General features: G+C 32.0%; 1 protein-coding gene across 4 annotated transcripts in view; it reads right to left on the bottom strand.

Annotated features, from left to right (window-relative positions):
* Window positions 1-19389, bottom strand: part of LOC139517928 (A disintegrin and metalloproteinase with thrombospondin motifs 16-like) — a 78852-nt gene that overhangs the window by 39612 nt on the left and 19851 nt on the right. The window contains exons 3-11 of one of the 4 annotated variants that reach the window (XM_071309482.1): window positions 12971-13123; window positions 11921-12067; window positions 7131-7194; window positions 6149-6209; window positions 5066-5324; window positions 4397-4553; window positions 3847-4025; window positions 1496-1582; window positions 246-346 (exon numbers count right to left, since the gene is read on the bottom strand). In XM_071309482.1, the coding sequence (XP_071165583.1) occupies window positions 246-346; window positions 1496-1582; window positions 3847-4025; window positions 4397-4553; window positions 5066-5230 (689 nt within the window). In that variant the 5' untranslated portion in view covers window positions 5231-5324; window positions 6149-6209; window positions 7131-7194; window positions 11921-12067; window positions 12971-13123. The remainder of the gene's footprint in view (window positions 1-245; window positions 347-1495; window positions 1583-3846; window positions 4026-4396; window positions 4554-5065; window positions 5325-6148; window positions 6210-7130; window positions 7195-11920; window positions 12068-12970; window positions 13124-19389) is intronic. The other 3 variants (XM_071309483.1, XM_071309480.1, XM_071309481.1) reach the window with 3 other exon arrangements.

The raw sequence follows: 19389 nt of genomic DNA on the forward strand, positions 1-19389 counted from the left end.
TCTTTTTTGTTTGATTTAACTCTGTTTGCTGTCTCAAAAATGTTAAATTCTATGAATATTTTTGTGAATAAGAAACTTGCAACTGATATTCAAAGCAGCTGTTGATAAGCATATTTTTTTTTATACTGGGATATAGAAAACTTTTGCTCAACTTTTAGGATGTGGAAATTGTGTCAGGACTAAAAGTTGCTTAAGCATATGCGAACATTTAATATTAAAGCAATTCCACTTCATATATTTCTTACCCTGTGTGAACATGAACATGATCGTAAGCTAGACCAGCTTGAGTTCCCATACATATAGTGTTCAAGGGATATGACAGAGCAGTGGAAGCATTGTACCAGGACTGTAATAGAACAATTTACAGAATTTACTTTAAGAAAGCTGTGTTCTAAAAAGCTCGTTTAATATCGCCACTTGTTCATGTGATGGTCCATAATCTTGGTTCTGGTTGTTTATGAGATAAATTATTTGTTTTTACTAAATTACGTATTTGTGTTTATAGACAATTCTAGAAATTCTCTATTACACTATTTCACAAACGGTTTAGACTTGGAATGCTAAAAAGCTTGGTGCATGGTACATACAATAGTTTGATTCCTGATTTTTTTTCGAATCCTCCTCATATACTTACATATACAAATCTGGCTGTGAATTCACATCCATCAGATCAACCAGAATATGTTCCAAAAAAGAGAGACACAAGATGAAAGGTATATTCAAACTCATTAGCCGAAAAATACAGTGACAGCGCAATGGCTAAAAAAGGACCAACATACAAACAATAGTTTGGGGGACTCGAAATATAAACAATCACAAAAATATGAGAAAACGCTTTAAGTGTCAATGTCGATAGTTAAAGGGTAGGATGCAAAGTCCGGGTCTTTTATGAGAAGAAACAAATATATTTTAGACGTTTAATAAATAAAGTTCTATTTTTTTTTAATTGTCTCATTTCTGTAGACTCTCTCTTCTCCTCACCTTATTTTAAAACTTATAGAAGATAAAAACTCACGGACAAGTCGTAGTTATTTATCATTATTCATTAAAAACTTATCAAAGGTACCAGGATTATAATTTAGTACGCCAGACGCGCGTTTTGTCTACATAAGACTCATCAGTGACGCTCAGATCAAAATAGTTGTAAAGCCAAATAAGTTCAAATTTGAAGAGTATTGAGGACCCAAAATTCCAAAAAGTTGTGCAAAATACGGCTAAGATAATCTATTCCTGGGATAAGAAAACCCTTAGTTTTTCGAAAAATTCAAAGTTTTGTAACAGGGAATTTACAAAAATGACCGTATAATTGATATTCATGTCAACACTGAAGTGCTGACTACTGGTCAACGGTACCAGTATTATAATTAAGTACGTCAGACGCGCGTTTCGTCTACATAAGACTCATCAGTGACGCTCAGTTAATATTAGTTACGACTGCATATTGGAGAAGTTACAAAAAATACATATAACTGCAACAGTATATATATAGTCTCACCGGATTTGTTTCAAAAAACGTCATAAGCTTTATTGATAGAGTGACGTTATAATTTAAAACTTCGGCACGACTCCATTCAAACTGTACCTGAAAAGAAAAAAATAAAAGACTTGAAAATAAAAAAGAACTCAACAGTTTTAATGCCACTGTCTTGCTGTTTGTCGTGTGCTTATATTATGAGTCTAAAAAGTGATAGATAAATATCAACAACCGTCATGACAAAGCTGAAAGACAACACCTTTCAACTTTTGATGATTTATTGATATATGTTTCGGAGCATTCCCTTTGAGGATGCAAAAGAATTGAAAAATGAACTGTCTATTAAATCTAAGTTTGTTGTTCTTTTGATTTTTGAAATAATGTCAAATGGCTCGTCTCGTATACTCGTGATTGTCGTACGAGCGGAAGGTCCTGATATGCATATAATTTTTGTCCCAAGACAATTCACCAATTCTTCATCATCATATTCAGTCTAGTGTCTTCATGTATTTTACTGACTCATAGACACTATATCCAGATAACATGTCATAATAATATCATCCTTATTCCACTTCTAAACAACGTGTTAGTTTTAAATTCTTATAACAATTACATCAAAAACACTTCATACGTTCAAGAGGTTATATTGGAAGATCAATATTGAAGTATTTAACCCCCAATCTTTTTTTAAGAAAAATGACAAGATAAATATATGTATTAATCATTTATCAAGTTGTTGTTATTAAATGGATACCACTTGAGATTTTGAACGCTTTCTTTGTAATATGAATAAGATTTTGATGATACACTGTCATTTATAATTATCTCTCAAAATAAAACTTGAGCAAGCCATTATTTTGGAAAATGCAAAAGATTTATAACTGTTTGAATATTACACGGCTTACGATATTATTTTTTGTATGCACCACACAAATATCTTAAATATGAATGCAACAACAATCTAAGCATGATTCAATCCATTACCGTGACGTCAGCCTATTCATTCATCGTGGTTTATTTTTCTAGAATAAGAGCTTCCTATATCTGTTGCTGGAATGGACTCACGAAATCATTTTCAATTTGTTTCCTTTTTGTGTATTAATCATTTAGCTTGAATTGAATGATTTCTGTTCATGTATAGAATAAATCAAAAAACTTAGCTTTAACTTTTGTTATCTTATATGCCTTCGAATTCTTGGAATCTGTTTCGTTAGACCGACATCAACGCATCGACGAAAACTCTCGGTAATTTAACAGGCTAATAGGGGAAAATCAATACATTTATATATATATCTAGAATTAGGTTCGACTATGTCTTTTCTTTTTGTAAATTACGGATAATATTCCGATGCGTAACAAGTTAAAGACAGACGCCGTATGTTATCTTTGCATTAATCAACACTTAACCATTAAATATGTAATGAATAAGTTGTTCCTTAAATAAATATTCAAGATTAAAATGTCTAAAACTCTATAGTATACTTTATTTATACTCAATACTCGGAGTTCAGTATTTTTGTGATTTTACTTTTTTCATGAAGTTACGCATATAAACTAAATACCAATTAAAGGCAGCAGTAGTATACCGGTGTTCAAAAGTCATTAATTGATTGAGAGAAAACAAATTCGGGTTACAAACCAAAACCGAGAGGAACATATCAACTATAAGAGGAAAACAAATGAACTACAGGAAAACCGAAGTGCAAAAAAAAAAAACCCAAAAAAACCGCCAACCTAATAGAAATGATCTATTTGGTAACAACTTCCATATACCTAACTTGGTTTAGGACATTTTAAGAAAAAACCTGGTGTAATGGCTAGCCAAACCTCCCGCTTTATGATAACGTTAAAAATAAAACGAACATTTTGAATTATTTATTTAGGTCTGGAAATCTGATTGTTAACTACAAGTATTCGAAGAAGTATGTGATTGGCAATATCCAAAACGATGTTGTTTATTTTTGATGAAAACTATTTAAGTTTGTTGAGTGATATTTTTTTCATAACACTTAAGCATATTATTCAGTTTCAAAAGGGTAACAACGGCTCTGTTAAATGACGAATGCCATCATTTGAAAGTTCACGAAAATGTTGGTAAGTTAATGGTTAACATCACTGGAGATATAAACGATCTAGGCATATCTAGGTCTATTCTGTTTGTAGTTCGTGCGATTCACCCTTTTTTTTACTCATATGATTGTCTTTTTATTCCTAGACTTATTTTTCAACTAATACGTCGTATTTTATTACTAAGCGTCCAGTGGCGAATATTTTATGCATAATAAGGAAAAGCACTACTGTACTATTAACGATGTGCTAGGTATTGTTAGTTTAAATGATGTTTATAATTCACATTACATAAATCTACTTACGGCATTATATTTCAAAAGCATGGTTTCAACTCTTCGTGTGATGTTAGTAGTTGTTAATTTATAAGTCAAGAAGTCAGCATCAACATACACGGCCAATTCTATTGTGAAATCAGTAGAAGGCACCGACCGTTTGTGTATTCTTTGGTTGTTGGGTTCAGTTTGATTAATAAGAATGTAATCTGAAATAGCATGAACAATTTACAGAACAGGTCCTGAAACGTATATTATTTCATTAGTTATAAACAGGATATGTTTAAGAAGATGGAAACTCTTTTCTAGTTCTATGGTCACTAGATGTAACGCTTATATGATTTCAGTTCGTTCACAATGTTGAATCATTGTTGTCAGACTTTCGCATGTCCTGTTTGATTATTTTTTTAAGAACACAATATATCTAACGCTTAAAAAATCAACTTATATCATTATCAATCGATACCAAATAAAAATAATTATTATCATTAAGACAAATATGTTGGTAATGGAACAACTTACTTAATAAAAGCCAACACTACTTTAAGATAAATATCTTTACCAGAAAATCTATGATTACCTTTCGTTTTGCTTAAATCTGAGAACTTAAAATCTTCACGTCGTTTTCTTGCTATCAGTGTTGTATGCTGTTCATCCCTTAATGCACTCCGTCTTCGAATATGATGTGGTAAAACTTCAAAGTGAAGTTCATGGTCGCTAGTTGACATCATTCCTTGCTTAATTGATAAATTCTATTTTAATATACGTTCATATGCAACATTGAAGATTACTTTGAGTTAATATATTGCTTTGTTATGAAAATTTTGCCTATCCCATTGAATTGAACTTATCACAGAATTTGTATTTGCATAACAAACACGAGTGCATTATTTTGAGCAGGATCTGCTTACCTGTTTGGAGCATCTAATGTAATCTTTTGTGTGATTTGTTCTGTACACTGATATTGTATTTTCGTCGTGTTTCGTTTTCCCCATGTTTCTGGTATGACCGTGATCAAGTGCACGCTAATCCGAACCAGTCATACATGTGTACTAACCATTTATACCACTTAAATGGATCAATTCGGACTTAAACATAAAATGTTATGTGAAACCAAGAATTCTATTGAAACACATGTGCATTAAAATTAGATATAAAGCAAAACTTTTAATGTTTACTATATATTTTCAAATTCTCATGTTCATTTCTATGTTAAGTGTTTGCCAATTTCTAGAATAAAATAGTATACCAATTCTTTGCAAAATGATGCCGAGACAGTTCCATCATGAGAATGGACATTTCCATTCAAGAAACAATCCGGATGATCTCCATTCCATTCAGTTTCTTGTTCCTCAGTTATTATGAAAACTTTAGCTGAAGGATGAAGTACTGACTGTGTATGTTGAAGAATCATATTGTACGCTTCCCCAAATGCAGATATTGTAATGTCAATTAATTTTCTAGAGTCTAATGATCTTCTTCGTCGATGGATTGACGCAGCATCAAGGCTTAAAAGGGAATTATTCTACTATTAATTGCATATCTTATTTTCCTTAAAAACAGGCGATGGTAAAATGAAAAAGATGTTTATTAATTTTTTTATTATCTTAGTTGATCAAGTTTTTGATTTAGTAACTGCAAGTGATGATTGATACAATTATATAAGTATAGTTTTATATTGTATGTCAAATACAATACAGTTACTACTTGATTGTGTTAATGAGAACAAACGTTTATGTTGTTATAAATATATTAAAACATGAGAAAACATGTGTATTGCTTTGCAGCTAAGAGCAGACAAGGACCTACATGCTGTCGATACTTATAATATATATAAGGAATTGCACAAGTTCATGTTATTTTCTGACTGTTTATGACGTATGTATACAAAATCCATTAGATGTCTACTGATTGACATTTGAAACTTGAATACATGATTTTATATTTATAGTTGTCTTTTTGTGTGTTAGGTCTCAATCTGATTAGTCAACCCTTTTCCAACTGATGGTTGCAAGTTGTTTGTGTGTGGATTTATTTATTGCGTCGCTGTCTTGGGTTGGGGATCGGGAGATTATCACCTGCAAACATTGGCCCAAAGACAATCTGAGTTACCTGTCCTGGTTTGGGAGCCTGTACTTCAGAGGTTATTTTTGTTTGCTGTGGGTCATATTTGTTTTTCGTTGATTTGTTTACACGAATCTTTTCCCTTTTGATTTTTTTAGCATTTGATAAATCGGGGTCTTATGTACATGTTAGTACAAACCCTGTAATAAGCCTTATTCGGTAGATAACATTCGGAAATAAGTTTGATATGCTAAAAACATAATTCTACCTCTTCTGATTTAAATTTATATTTTCTTGGACTGATGTCAACTCAAACTCATTAAAGCCATCTGAAAAAAAATATGTGGAGATTTACAAATACACATGAGCATATCTGAATGATTGTTGTTATATCAAAAAGTTATTACAAGAAGAAACAGAATTATTTTCAAACATTTTCCTGTATCTTTTTTGGTTAATGTATATATATTTTGTGTACAAGATGTTATTTTGTACAAGTTATAATTTGTACAGGGTTTTTGTACTACAAGTTATAAGTTTTTTGACACATACCTTCTTGCACCTGGTGATACAGGTTTATCTTCTAAAATGTACCAGTTTAATGTTCTAAATTCAGATGTATTTATTCCAATCTAACATTTAGTGATATCCTCTTTTTCCTCAAAATGTAAATGAGGATATCTAAATTGTTAAAATTCTAATTTTATTTTTCTCCTTATACTATATTCATATCCATAAAAAGTCTTTTTCAAGTTTTTGTGGTCTTTGTATCAATGCTCAGTGTGAGACTGTATCACTTATTTGTGAAAATATTACAGAAATATGCGAAACAAAAGACTGTGTGCTTGCATCATCCATTTGAGTTAAGCAGTTTATAAAACACTGATAACTTGTACGAAAAATCTGTACAAATTATAATCTGTACAAGATAACAACTTGTACAATGTTTCTTTTATTATTCTACTAGACTTGCTTGAAACAGAGAGTGTGATCGACATGATCAGATGAAGTGTTGATTAATATCAAACAGAAACTGGTGTGCGAATATTTAATGATACATTCAATATCGGATTCCTTGCCATCATTGTTTTTTTAATAATCATAAAAAAAATTTCCATGATAGAATGGCATATTGTTTTTCGATGAAGGGCACATTCAACACTTTAGAACCTTTGAATCTATCCGTTCTCTAGACTACCCCTAATGTTGCAAATCACACACATTTAAAACTTAAAAAGATATTTCCTTACCTTCACGAAGTTTCCTAGAGTTGATGAATTCATTTATGTGCTTATCATCTAACAATGATTTTGCCTATAAGAATAAGAATAATTTTATTTGTAGTAATAATAAAGCAGGTCAAGTTACAGTCAATGGACTACGTCGATAATGGTCACATTTTGCATACAACTTTGATTATTGAAATGGAAATCGAATAATTATGCATTTATATCCTTTGTTGTCTGAAATAATATTTTTTTATTCTTTAAAAGTAGGATTTATATGACTATGATTGGTCAGTTTATTTTTTTATTATACTGCAATCTGTCAAATATTGTTTATTTTCTCTTTGAGATCCGCGTTAATGTCATGTCGATTTGTAGATATTCTTGTGCGCGCAAGTTTCGCTTTACTTCCTTTTTCTCAAGCTCTTACAAGTTGTTAAATAAGAAAAGATACAAATGTCACAAAATGAGCAGTGTATGTTAAAGTTCATAAAGCAACAAACGTTTTCCAACACAGGTTCTCTCTATTAAAAATAAAATGAAATAATAGTTTTTTTTATAAATGTCGTGCGTTCAAAGCGCTTTTCTAGATTTACCTTCACCATGAACGTTCAAAAACGAATATTTGAAAGCATTTAAATAATGTATATCCCATGTTGTTCTTGTTGACCTTCTGAAGTATGAAATTTCAATTTACATTTAAAAAATAGATGTTGTTTGATTACCAATAAGACAACTCTCTACAAAGGACCAAATGAAATAGAAATGAACAAGTATACAAGTCAACAATGACCAAAAACCCATATCGCATACTCAGGTCCCGAATTGACAAATGTTAAACAATTTAAACAAGAAAACAAACGACTTGATTCATAAACAAAATAATAACAGATATGATAAACATCAACAAATTAAACGACAACCACTAAATTACAGGCTCTTGACTTGGGACAGGTACGTAAACTGAGTGTAGCGGGGTTAAACTATTTCTAATGCACCAACACTACCCATAACTTGAGACAGTGGTCTAATATATATATAGTACCAACAATCAACATAAAAACAAACTATAAACTAGAGGCTCTAAAGAGTCTGTGTCGCTCACCTTGGTTTACGTGCATATCAAACAAAGGACACAGATGAATTCATGACAAAATTGTGTTTTGGTGATGGTGATGTGTTTGTTGATCTTTCAGGTCGGGTGAGCTAAACATCAGTTAGAAACGGCTAATACTTATCAGATTGACACATATAGCAGAATAATATCTAACAAACAAACATAGTAGACGTTACAGGGTACTTATACATCTCCTCAATAAATAACAGACTTACAGTTTGTAACAAAAATGTCATGTCAGTAATTCTAGTAGCTACACTATCCTCTCCTTAGAAAAAGACATTCGCCTGAATTTCACATACTAAGTTAGAATTTTTAGCACGCTGATTATATACAGGCCGGGATATATGGATTCCACAATTACGTCGAAGGATCATTAAAATAAAAGTTAATTTGGAGTTATGAGAGTTTATACATGGTAATGTTCATATTTAACGTAGAGAAATATTGCGTCGGTAACTCATTTGGATTATCTTGTCTGTGGAGGTGTGTCTATGTGACTGGTTTCAACATTACACTTAGTTCTGACTGGTCTTTATTAATAGCATTTCGCAACAGTTCATTATTATAATAACGGCACTTTCTCACCAGGTTTTCCGTTTCCTTAAATTCTGGCTCATTTGTTTCTAAGAAGGCCATGCAATTGATTTATAAGGATGCAGGCCAGCACATTTCCATGTCAACAACTAACGGTAAGATATCAGCTTTCTCCAATCCCTGAGTGGCCACTCCATGTATGTTGCACTAGTCGGTACCTTAATCGAGTTAAACTTCCAGTCCATTCTGGCTGGTGGGATACATTGTAGCTGGCATGGATCACAGGGTTAGAATTTTCCAGCTTTTTGCTAACAAGTTGCCTCCGCTGTTGCGAATGGAGTTTAAGGATGTTTGCTTGTCATGTTTTGGAAATTTGTCAGATTTTAGAAATTCTCTTGTTTTATCCATTTGAATGCCTTAAAAAAATTTGACCATGGACCCCCACTTTTCTTTTAATAAATCTTATTTATTTTAGTTTTGGAGCTTTAACTGGTCAATGATAAAGCCACGAAAAATCAAGAGAGAACATTTTCCGCCAAAATTCGAATGGCCAATATCTCGAAAACAAGCACATTGACCCCTATATTTTTTTTGGCTTTTTTGATTCCTCAAATAATTCCCTATCAATATATGCTAGTGTTATGGAAAGTTATTTATTTAGAAACTGAGCAGCAAACCTCCTTTAGTGGTTATATCTAGTTGACTTTTAGCTGTTCGTTGGGTAGGGTGCCTAAATTTTAGGCTCTGACAGGACGTTGGTTTCTCTAGATTGATTCTCAACATCATGGTTCTTTTGTTTATGTGCTACTCTGTCACTTATTCTTGAAAACAACTGTCTTTATGAAAAGCATCATAGACACACTCCAGATTGGCGGTATCCGTGTGTCTCTATACTGGCAAGCTGTCTTTTCAAGATTGTTAGTGGCATATCAAGCATTCATTATTCTGGAAGATATATATATCTAGGATTGGCATCAAGGTTACTTTTTGGTCTGTTGTCCTTTCTCTAATACTATAAATCAGTATTTTGAACTTGCATTGGTAAATCAAACTCATCAGACATATCAGACAGGCTTATAATATTATACACCAAACGCGTGTTTCGTCTACAAAAGACTCATCAGTGAACATCGAACCATAAATGTTAGTGGCCAAATTAAGTACGAAACTGAAAAGCATTGAGAACCAATATTTCTGAAAGGTTTTACAAAAACAGCTGAGGTGATCTAATTCATAATAATTCATGTCAACATAAAGGTGCTGATTACTGAACAAGTAATATCTTCGGGGAGGAAATGGTTGATACTTCTAGATAATTTTCCACAAAGCGTAACTATTCTTATAGATATTTGCGGTATCTATACCTTGACTGATTGAGCATTTGAAAAAGGGGAGTATATTACAGGGATGTTAAACACACACCACCAATTAAGATAAACAAGGGAGGTAATTTTATATTTCAACACTATACAAGGAAAACAGCGAGTCTATCTGTATTTTGGGTATTTTTAAACATCTGGTATCTGCAGATTTAAAACAAAATGTTTCTGATGTTGAGAGTGGAGCCAGTATATCTAGGGTAACTCACTCCATGGTTATTTTAAAGTTTTATTGTATTCTGGCTACGATTTAATCTATGTCTCAGTGAAGTTCTGTTGTGATATCATGGAACTATTCATAGCTCCCGGTCGTTGTGTATTTGGTAAAATTATTTCTAAATTATTAACTAAATCTGAAGCTGTTTTATACAATGTAAAGGCTGAAACATATCAACATTACAATTTGAACACGATGACATCAATATTACCAATGAAACCAAACATCCAGGTATCAAAAGAAACGAGCAAAACCGTGCAAGTATCTCAGAAAGAATAAGAACCGATAGGGCAACGATATACAGCCTCCTTGGAGCTCGTTTACATGTCAGAAAGGGATTCTCACCCATGCTCGCATACAAGCTATATAGAACATATGCAATACCAAGAAGCATCTACGGACTTGAGGTGATGAACTTACTTGCAAAAGAAAAGGATATGCTAGAACTGGCAGAGAGAAAAATCCTTCGACAAATTCAAAGGCTTCCAAATAATACAGCAAATATGGCTGTCTATATATACCCTGATAGGAGCAGAACCTATTGCCATCACATTAGACAAAAGTCTACTTACCTTCTTCATATATATTGTTCGAAATTCAGGAACCATACAATGTGAAATTCTGCGCCGACAAATAGTATTTTCAGACCAAAGAGGAAAAGACTTTATCAACAGAGTAGAAAAAACTCTATTACAATTTGAAATCTAGTAGCTAATACATAGAAAAACCACTGAATATGTGTATAATTAAATGTTTCCTTATGTTTTAAGGTGTATATAGTTTCTAAAATTATACCCTTTGGGTAGTGCTCCACAATTATTGGAGGAATACACAAGAAACTAAACTGAACTGAACTTTAATCTCAATGTCATCTCTTTTATTTGTATGCCCCACCTACGATAGTAGAGGAGCATTATGTTTCCGTCTGTTCATTGTACCGTTCGTTCGTCCGTCTGTCCCGCTTCGGGTTAAAGTTTTTGGTCAAGGTAGTTTTTGATGAAGCTGAAGTCCAATCAATTTGAAACTTAGTACACATGTTCCTTATGATATGATCATTCTAATTTTAAATTAGACTTTTGACCCTAATTTCACGGCCCACTGAACATAAAAAATGAAAGTGTGAGTTTCAGGTTAAAGTTTTTGGTCAATGTAGTTTATGATGAAGTTGAAGTCCAATCAACTTGAAACTTAGTACACAAGTTCTCTATGGTATGATCTTTCTAATTTTAATGCCAAATTAGATTTTTACCCAATTTCACGGTCCATTGAACATGGAAAATGATAATGCGAGTGGGGCATCCGTGTACTTTGGACACATTCTTGTTTTCAGTGTATTTTGGTCCAAATGTCTGCGATAATGCATCTTGTTTTCATGGGTGCAGTAATGATTCACACTGCATTGTAGGTTTCATGGTTTATAACTGTCTCCGTTATTGTATTGAAGGTCATTCTGTTTGTGGTGGAGGCATGATGTACATTGAACTCTACATGTTTCAAGTCTGAGCTATAAATATGATGAGATCATATGAACTTAGTCCATGAGTTGTCCACACATACAGCTTACTTTTTAAAAGATGGCAACCATTTGGCAGAACATTTTTCAATGCTGAAATGACGGGAAAACGGGCTCTTTTCAATTTACACTTATATCGTTCAAAGTTGGTTTATTGTAAAGCTTTACAGATGTATGCTCTTTGCCTCTGTGTTTCTTCTGAAAGTAAAGCACTAACATTTAATTGACTGGCCTTAGCATCCAAGATTAAAAATTGGTCTGGAAGTGGAACAAGTTAGCCACGGATGGTTCAGTCTTTTGGGATTTGAAACGCATCTTCGCATTTGTCTGTCACGGATATCACACATAATTTGTTCAGGGGTGTAACAACAAACTGTAAAAAATCCTTTCAGATGAATTTCAGTATAAATTTCCTATGAAAAGTTCTCTAATTTCCATATTGTTGTTAGGGATTCGATCTTTCACGTTTCCTTTAATGCTTATTACTGTTACAAAACAAGCGATAAGTGATAACCTATATGTTGCGAAATTGATATCATATCTATCGAATTAAATGTTTTACGAGCTATTTTAACTTTATTTTATTACACACTTAGGGGCATTTTTGTTTTTGTTTTTTGGTCTGTGCGTCCGTTCTTTTGTCCGTCTGTCCCACTTCAAATCAATGTTTTTGGTCAAGTTAGTGTTTAATAAATATGAAACCAATCAACTTGAAACTTAGCAAACTTTCTAATTTTAATGCCAAATTAGATTTTTGTCCCCAATGTCGTGGTCCACTGAACATAGAAAATGATAATGCGTGTGAGGCATCTGTGTACTATGGGCACATTCGTGGTTGATTTAGCTTCGGAAAGAACTTCAACGGATTAAGATATTTAGTCTGCATAATGCTAAAGTATTTATTAATGCCATACAAGTATTAAGCATACTGTTGCGACTGATTTCTACGCATTGTATGTCTGACAAGTAACCTTCTTTCAAAAATAAATAAAAGAATTAATTTATTAATACAAATTCTTGAAAAGGATACACAAACTTTTTGGGAATATTCTCTCCGAAACTTGTCAATTAAAACTTATTACATAACGAGACAAAACTTACCAAAATTCCACAGTTGATACATAAAATCAAAACCAGAATAATGTTCAGTCGTTGTTCTACAGCCATTCTTATGTACTGTCTTTTCGATCTGACACTCAAAGACTAACATGCATTCCATCTATTTCCTTCACAATAGAAAATTAAATCTTTTAACTGAAAAGAGAAGTTTTATTTAAATAGTGTTCATAAACAATTAACATCCATATAGCAATACGTTACGTATGAATCACAACTATCTTAAAACAACCCATACTAAAAAACTATCATTTCATCTTTATCTAATCTAAAAAACCTTTGACCCCGACTTGTTTTTAAAATGATATTGAAAGTGCTTTCGTACACTATTTTTATGTTAACTTTCTAATTTTCGCAATTATTGTCAATGATGACCTTATCTAACTAAATGTTCGAGTTTGAAAGTATGTTATTGTATAAATGGAGACTTGTCTTGCTGCGTTGAAGACCAATTGGTGGCTTTCGGCTGTTTTTCTGCACTTTGTTCGGCTTGTTGTCTCTTTGACATGTTTCCCATTTCCATTCTTAATTTTATTGATCAACTTTTATTCATTTGCGATAAGACAACACTATTGTTTCGCTTAATAATCCCATTTAATACATATTTTGAGGGGAAAAAAAGATATTTGAAATGTCTCACATTATTTCCTTTCATTTGATATAAGGCCAAACAAAAGTATGTGTGTTTCCTGTGACGTGCTGAAAAAAAATGGGATAGGAAGATAGGGATTTAAAAAAAAAATTAATATTTTTTTTCACATTGCGTCTATGGGAGCAACATTATGACAAACTTTAACAGTGCTTAATCAAAAATGGTAAACAAAAAATTAGGGGATAAAGATAAGGATAGGTAGAGGTACAGTAAAAGAGGGACGAAAGATACCAGAGGGACAGTCAAACTCATAAATCGAAAATAAACTGACAACGCCATGGCTAAAATGAAAAAGACAAACAGACAAACAATAGTACACTTCTTATCTTTCTTCCTAAGAAGTTCCTGTATGAAGTCAGCCTCATAATAATAAAGAAACAAGTCGGCAAAAAGAGGGGCACAATTGGTTCCCATTGGAATGCTGACAGTCTGTTGAAAAACACATCCTCCGAACGTAACAAATATGTTGTCAATCAAAATATTAAGCATCTTGATAATGTCAGTTTCAAAGAATTTTTTGTTTGGATCAGAGTGATCCTTTACAAAGTAGGATTTATCCCTCCCTAAGACAAGATACTGGTATGAACTCACATACTTTTTTGTTCGGCCTTAGACAATCTGATCATAGAAGACAATTCAATATTTGCAACCAACCGAACCATTTTTTGGGGGACGTCAATTTGATATTTGAAATGTGCTCTGTCTGGACTTTGATTTGATATGCAGTAACCTAACTGTCTGAGAAGTTTGAATTGTTTGCCTTAAATGACCCTAACCTTCTTAATGGGATGAAAAAGCTCATTTAGACGTGTAATTCGATATACCAAATTACACCATTTTAAAAAGTGCAAAAAATGATCCAATATCAGTTTTATAAATAGAATTTATGAAACGTATACAAAGTCAATGTAAAACATGTGAATTTTTAATCGATTTTTTGGCGGTTTTTTTTCATTAGAATTTTTAAGTAATTGCATGGTCAACATATAACCATGTGATATGTTCAATTTCTGGAAATTTCAGGTGTTGAAAGTTCCCATGGTTTTTTTAGTGCGCAATAACAATTTCAAACGTTACAATTTTTAGCGAAGTATTTTGCACGATCTGGATTGTCTAGAAAAAGTGACTGTGTCATATTTGTATGATGAACTTACATGCCTTTTTCTTAAGTCTGTTTGCATGATTCTAGTTATTAAATCGGTAGAAAAGATGAACAAGTAGCTAGCAGGTCAGGGTTTATCTTTTTTTGTAAGAATATTAGGTGCTTGTTGAAATTTCCAATTTTGAATTATGCACAAAGCTGGACCTTTAACAGGTTGGGGAACAACACTCCAAATGAGGGGTAACCCTCACTGGAAGAAAATTACAACCCACTGGAAGAAAATTACAACCCACTGTAAAAAATGAGCACCTTCATATTCATATTATTTGATGAAACTTTTCCCCAAGAACTATGCTTAAAGACAAATCCTTCTATTCAGATCTACCAATAATATCTTCTTTATATTTTATTTTTACTTTAGGCTAGGTAAAAGCTTTAAAATAAGCAAATAAAAAAATGGGGTCACCGACCTCGTTTTCGATTTAAAACGCCATCTTTTTCACGGAATTTGGAAATTGGGACTTCTACTCAATAGCAGTGTAATATTTTTTTTTAAAGTCCGTATCCAATAAAAACGTGTCTGTTTTGTTAACCTTGTTGTTAATACAAACTATTTTAATAATATCACCATTTTCTGAGTGGAAAATAATAATGATAAGTTGCTATAATAGTTTTCCCGCCTTTTTTATTGTGAAATACCTATAAAAAAATTAAGTTTAAAAAAAATTGACCAATAATTTCTCCATGAGTCTTCAATAGAATATGCGTTGTTTATATCTAAACAAAATAAGGAAATAAAAAGATGGGGTCACCGTAATGTAAAAAGAGATATTTCTAAAAAGGGGGTCACAATTTGAATTGGCGGGAACATATTGTGCCAATTCTAAAAACAACGTCGAAAGACGTTCGGCCGGTTTAGGCTATATTCTTACAAATAAGGGACAACCCAGTTCTCGTTATTTGCTGATTTGTTGTTTGTTTGTTTTAAACTACGATAAATTCACATTAATCTACACATATGATAGTACTTAGTTTTAAGTCAGTATATAATCACAGACACGTAATATAAATGCGGTGGTTGGAAAACAATGCGTTGTACAAATGTACACACGAATGCTTCTATGAACATTTCATTTCAGGTTATTCATAGTGCTTATGTGTTTAACAGAAATTCTTTTTAAAATAGTGAAGACATTTTTTTATAATATCATTGTTCAATCAAAGTATATCTGAAAGACAAGACAGAATTTAGCTTCAGGTATATATCATGAATTTTAATTTCGTTTAAGAATGTTGTTCCTTTTTATTTAGATGATAATTACTTAAAATCATTAGAAATATAAGACTCCGTTTCCACTAACAATAAAGATCGATCATTTCTGAGATCGCCGATCTTTAGTATTGCAAAAATGAGAAAGATTGATCTTCAATCGGACGTAAACATTCCATTTCCAGATGTAGTTTTAAAAAAACGGATTTTTCTTCAAGTGAAAACGTTTTATATACATCGCGATCGACTTTTCAATCAATCAATCGATATAAAATTCCAAGTGTTTTATGTAGATATGAAAATAAATCTGCGCATGGTCAGTTTAAAAATGTTCTTTAAAAAAGCTGATTTCAGTGTTTATTCTCAAATGATTTGACAGAACGTGCCATAGAGATAATAAAAACCAAATAAATATATTCGACGTTTTTTGCGTCATTCTTCTGAAAATATATAAATAAAAAAAGAAGATGTGGTATGATTGCAAATAACACAATTCTCCACAAATGACCAATTGACACAGGAAATTATTAACTATGGGTCAAAGTACGGCCTACAACATTGAGCAAATCCCATACCGCACAAACAACTACAAAAGGTCCCGAAAGGACAAATGTAACACAATTCAAACTAGAAAATAACAAAACAAAATTAATGAAAAACTAATAGATGTAGTTCTTTTACAAACAACAACCCCTTAATTACCGACTCCTGAGTTGAGACAGGACCCGTTTCAGCGCTCGACTGATACCATTACTTATTCGTTCCTTATTAACTTATACGTTGAAATACGTTGCACCTATTACGAAACAAATCTTTTCAATTGCTTTCTTGTCTCTATTGTATTTATTCATTATTATTTTTTATTTTCTGTAAATTACTCATCTTCCGTTATACGTAATTTTTTTCTGACAATTCTTTGTTTATGATTACTTATGACATGTTAATCAAAAATAAAATTTAATAAATGCAGAAGCATATAATTATCTCATGAACCAAATATTTCCTTATTCAATTTTCTACGATTTTTTGTTATCGAAATGGTTAGACCGATTATTTTAGATATGCAATACTAGTATATACTAAATGTAAACGCACAAGTTCTTAAAAGATCGAAAACGAGAGATGCTCGTTAGAGATAGATTTTATTTCAATTCCGTGCAAGTGTTAACGGGGTCTAATTAACATCATATCTGTTTTGATCATTCATCCTTAGGCATCAACGAATGTCGAAATATTCCGTAATGTTGCTAGAAACTCAGTCTAAGTATACTCATACAGATGTCATACCGTGAGTATGGATAAAATCTAGTCCGACCTCTTTTCTCAAATCTCCTTTTAATTGAACTTCTCTGTAATTCTTCATTCCGACAACTTTTTAACACAGACACGATTATGTTTTTTTCATACAAAAATTGCGCACCTTGCACATAAATATCAAATTTGGTAAATCGGAACAAACTCGGAATGGTCATATAAAAAACCTAGAATGTTAGAAGCTTTTATGTTAACTTCTATAGATGTTCTTTGTTTTACATGGATACGTCGTTAGGTTACTGTTTTGTTGGTGTTTATCAGAAATCTAATTATTATATTCATGTAAAAATGTAAGTGCCGTACACATTCAAAATACGTCAGTGCAATTTGCCATATCCATATATAGGCACGTTATGTACCTATTGCTAAAGATACATTGAATTTTGAGGACATGTCCAGAATGATTGATGATTTTCGTACTTTCTTAATGATTTGTAAAATCTCGATATAATTAAGAACCTACGAAAGTCTATACATATAGAAAATTAAGGAAAAAAGTATTATATTATAATTTGATTGGCTCATCTTTCTGTCGAGTATCCAGATTCTGTATCGTTTCTTTGCAGTCATTTTTGTGTATTTGTTGTTGTTAGATTACTGTATAGTTGACTCTCTTTTCATTCTCATATTTTATCCAATTCTGGAACATGTACATTTTTTTCTCGGAAAATTAACCTATCAAAACGAATGTCACTCTCTCCATCGGCTCAAAGAGGAATAACTCTAATAAACGTTTCCAGTTCGCGGAAACCGCGACGTCATAAACCGCTGACGGCATAGTACTGTTGCGCTTTTATATGCGCATAAACAATAGAGGGATTTGTCTTTAAATGGTCAAAACATGTCAAAAGAATTTTGTGATGTTTCTAAACTTATATCTTCTTTATTAATTTGACACCTCATTTAGAAAAGTTGTTCCAAATATAATGAATTTTCCCACTTTTGACTTAAAAATTTAAAAAATTTTCTTTTTTTATGGTAGTACAGTAGACTTCGGACAATTGGATACCCAAAATGTCAGCTAAAAATATCCGATTACCCGATATATTCAATTAGACGATGAATGTATATTCATTGAATATTTTGCAATAATAAGTAGATCTATTGCTTCATATGTGAAAGGGCTGGAGGATCGATGGAGTGATTTTTATCAGTTACATCACCACGATGGTTGCGTAAAAAAATATCAGCTGATTATGTAATGATTAAATTTGTTTGCACTTGCAGTTTTTAAATCCTATATTTATTAAAATAAATCAAATGTCCTGAAATATTTATGTGAATTATTATCTTCCATCCATCTTTACTTGTTTAGTAAACAAATTAATATCCATTATTTACATTTTTACACAGGTAAACTAATTTGGCTATAAATAGATCAAAGCATGTCTGTGAAGAATTTCTAATCTAAAACCGTAATTGTTATAATTTTATTTCTTTAAATAATCAAATCTAAATTTATGAAAATAATCATGATTGATAAAATAGTATTGCATAAAGTTTACGTTTTCGGAAGAATATTTATGGTCATGGTTCTAGAGGCTTCTTATCAAATTTGTAAACAAACCAATATGGCCGCCACACGTGATTACCTTTGAACATGTGAAAAAATATTTCTGACAAAAGTCAGATTTCTCTTGTCAAAAGGGATTTATATTTATATTGCAATAAATTATTTAGAAGGATGTACATTCAGTTTAGATTATATTTCTTATTCTATGAGCATTTAGAGTTTAATCAAAATTCTCCCAACAGCAACGTACTGCTCTTGTCAACTGAGTCTTGAATAATTTTATAAATAGATTCAAACCATTTGAAGTAAAAGGGCATCTAATTCACATGACAAAGGAAAACAATGAATAAAGACAACAATGTAATAAGAAATAGATCCTTTTTAATTATTAAAAACAAAATCTTCTTGTCTGCAAGATTGCAAATTCGTAACTTCAAGGGCGAACATGTAAACAGGGCGAGTTGTCCCGATACCAAATTCACGCATGCGTACTACAAATATCTACAGTAAAAACATCCGGTTACAAGTAAACAAATAACTATCACGGGTCTGA

The sequence above is a fragment of the Mytilus edulis genome, chromosome 3 (genome assembly GCF_963676685.1).
Source record: "Mytilus edulis chromosome 3, xbMytEdul2.2, whole genome shotgun sequence".
In the NCBI taxonomy this organism is placed as follows: domain Eukaryota; kingdom Metazoa; phylum Mollusca; class Bivalvia; order Mytilida; family Mytilidae; genus Mytilus; species Mytilus edulis.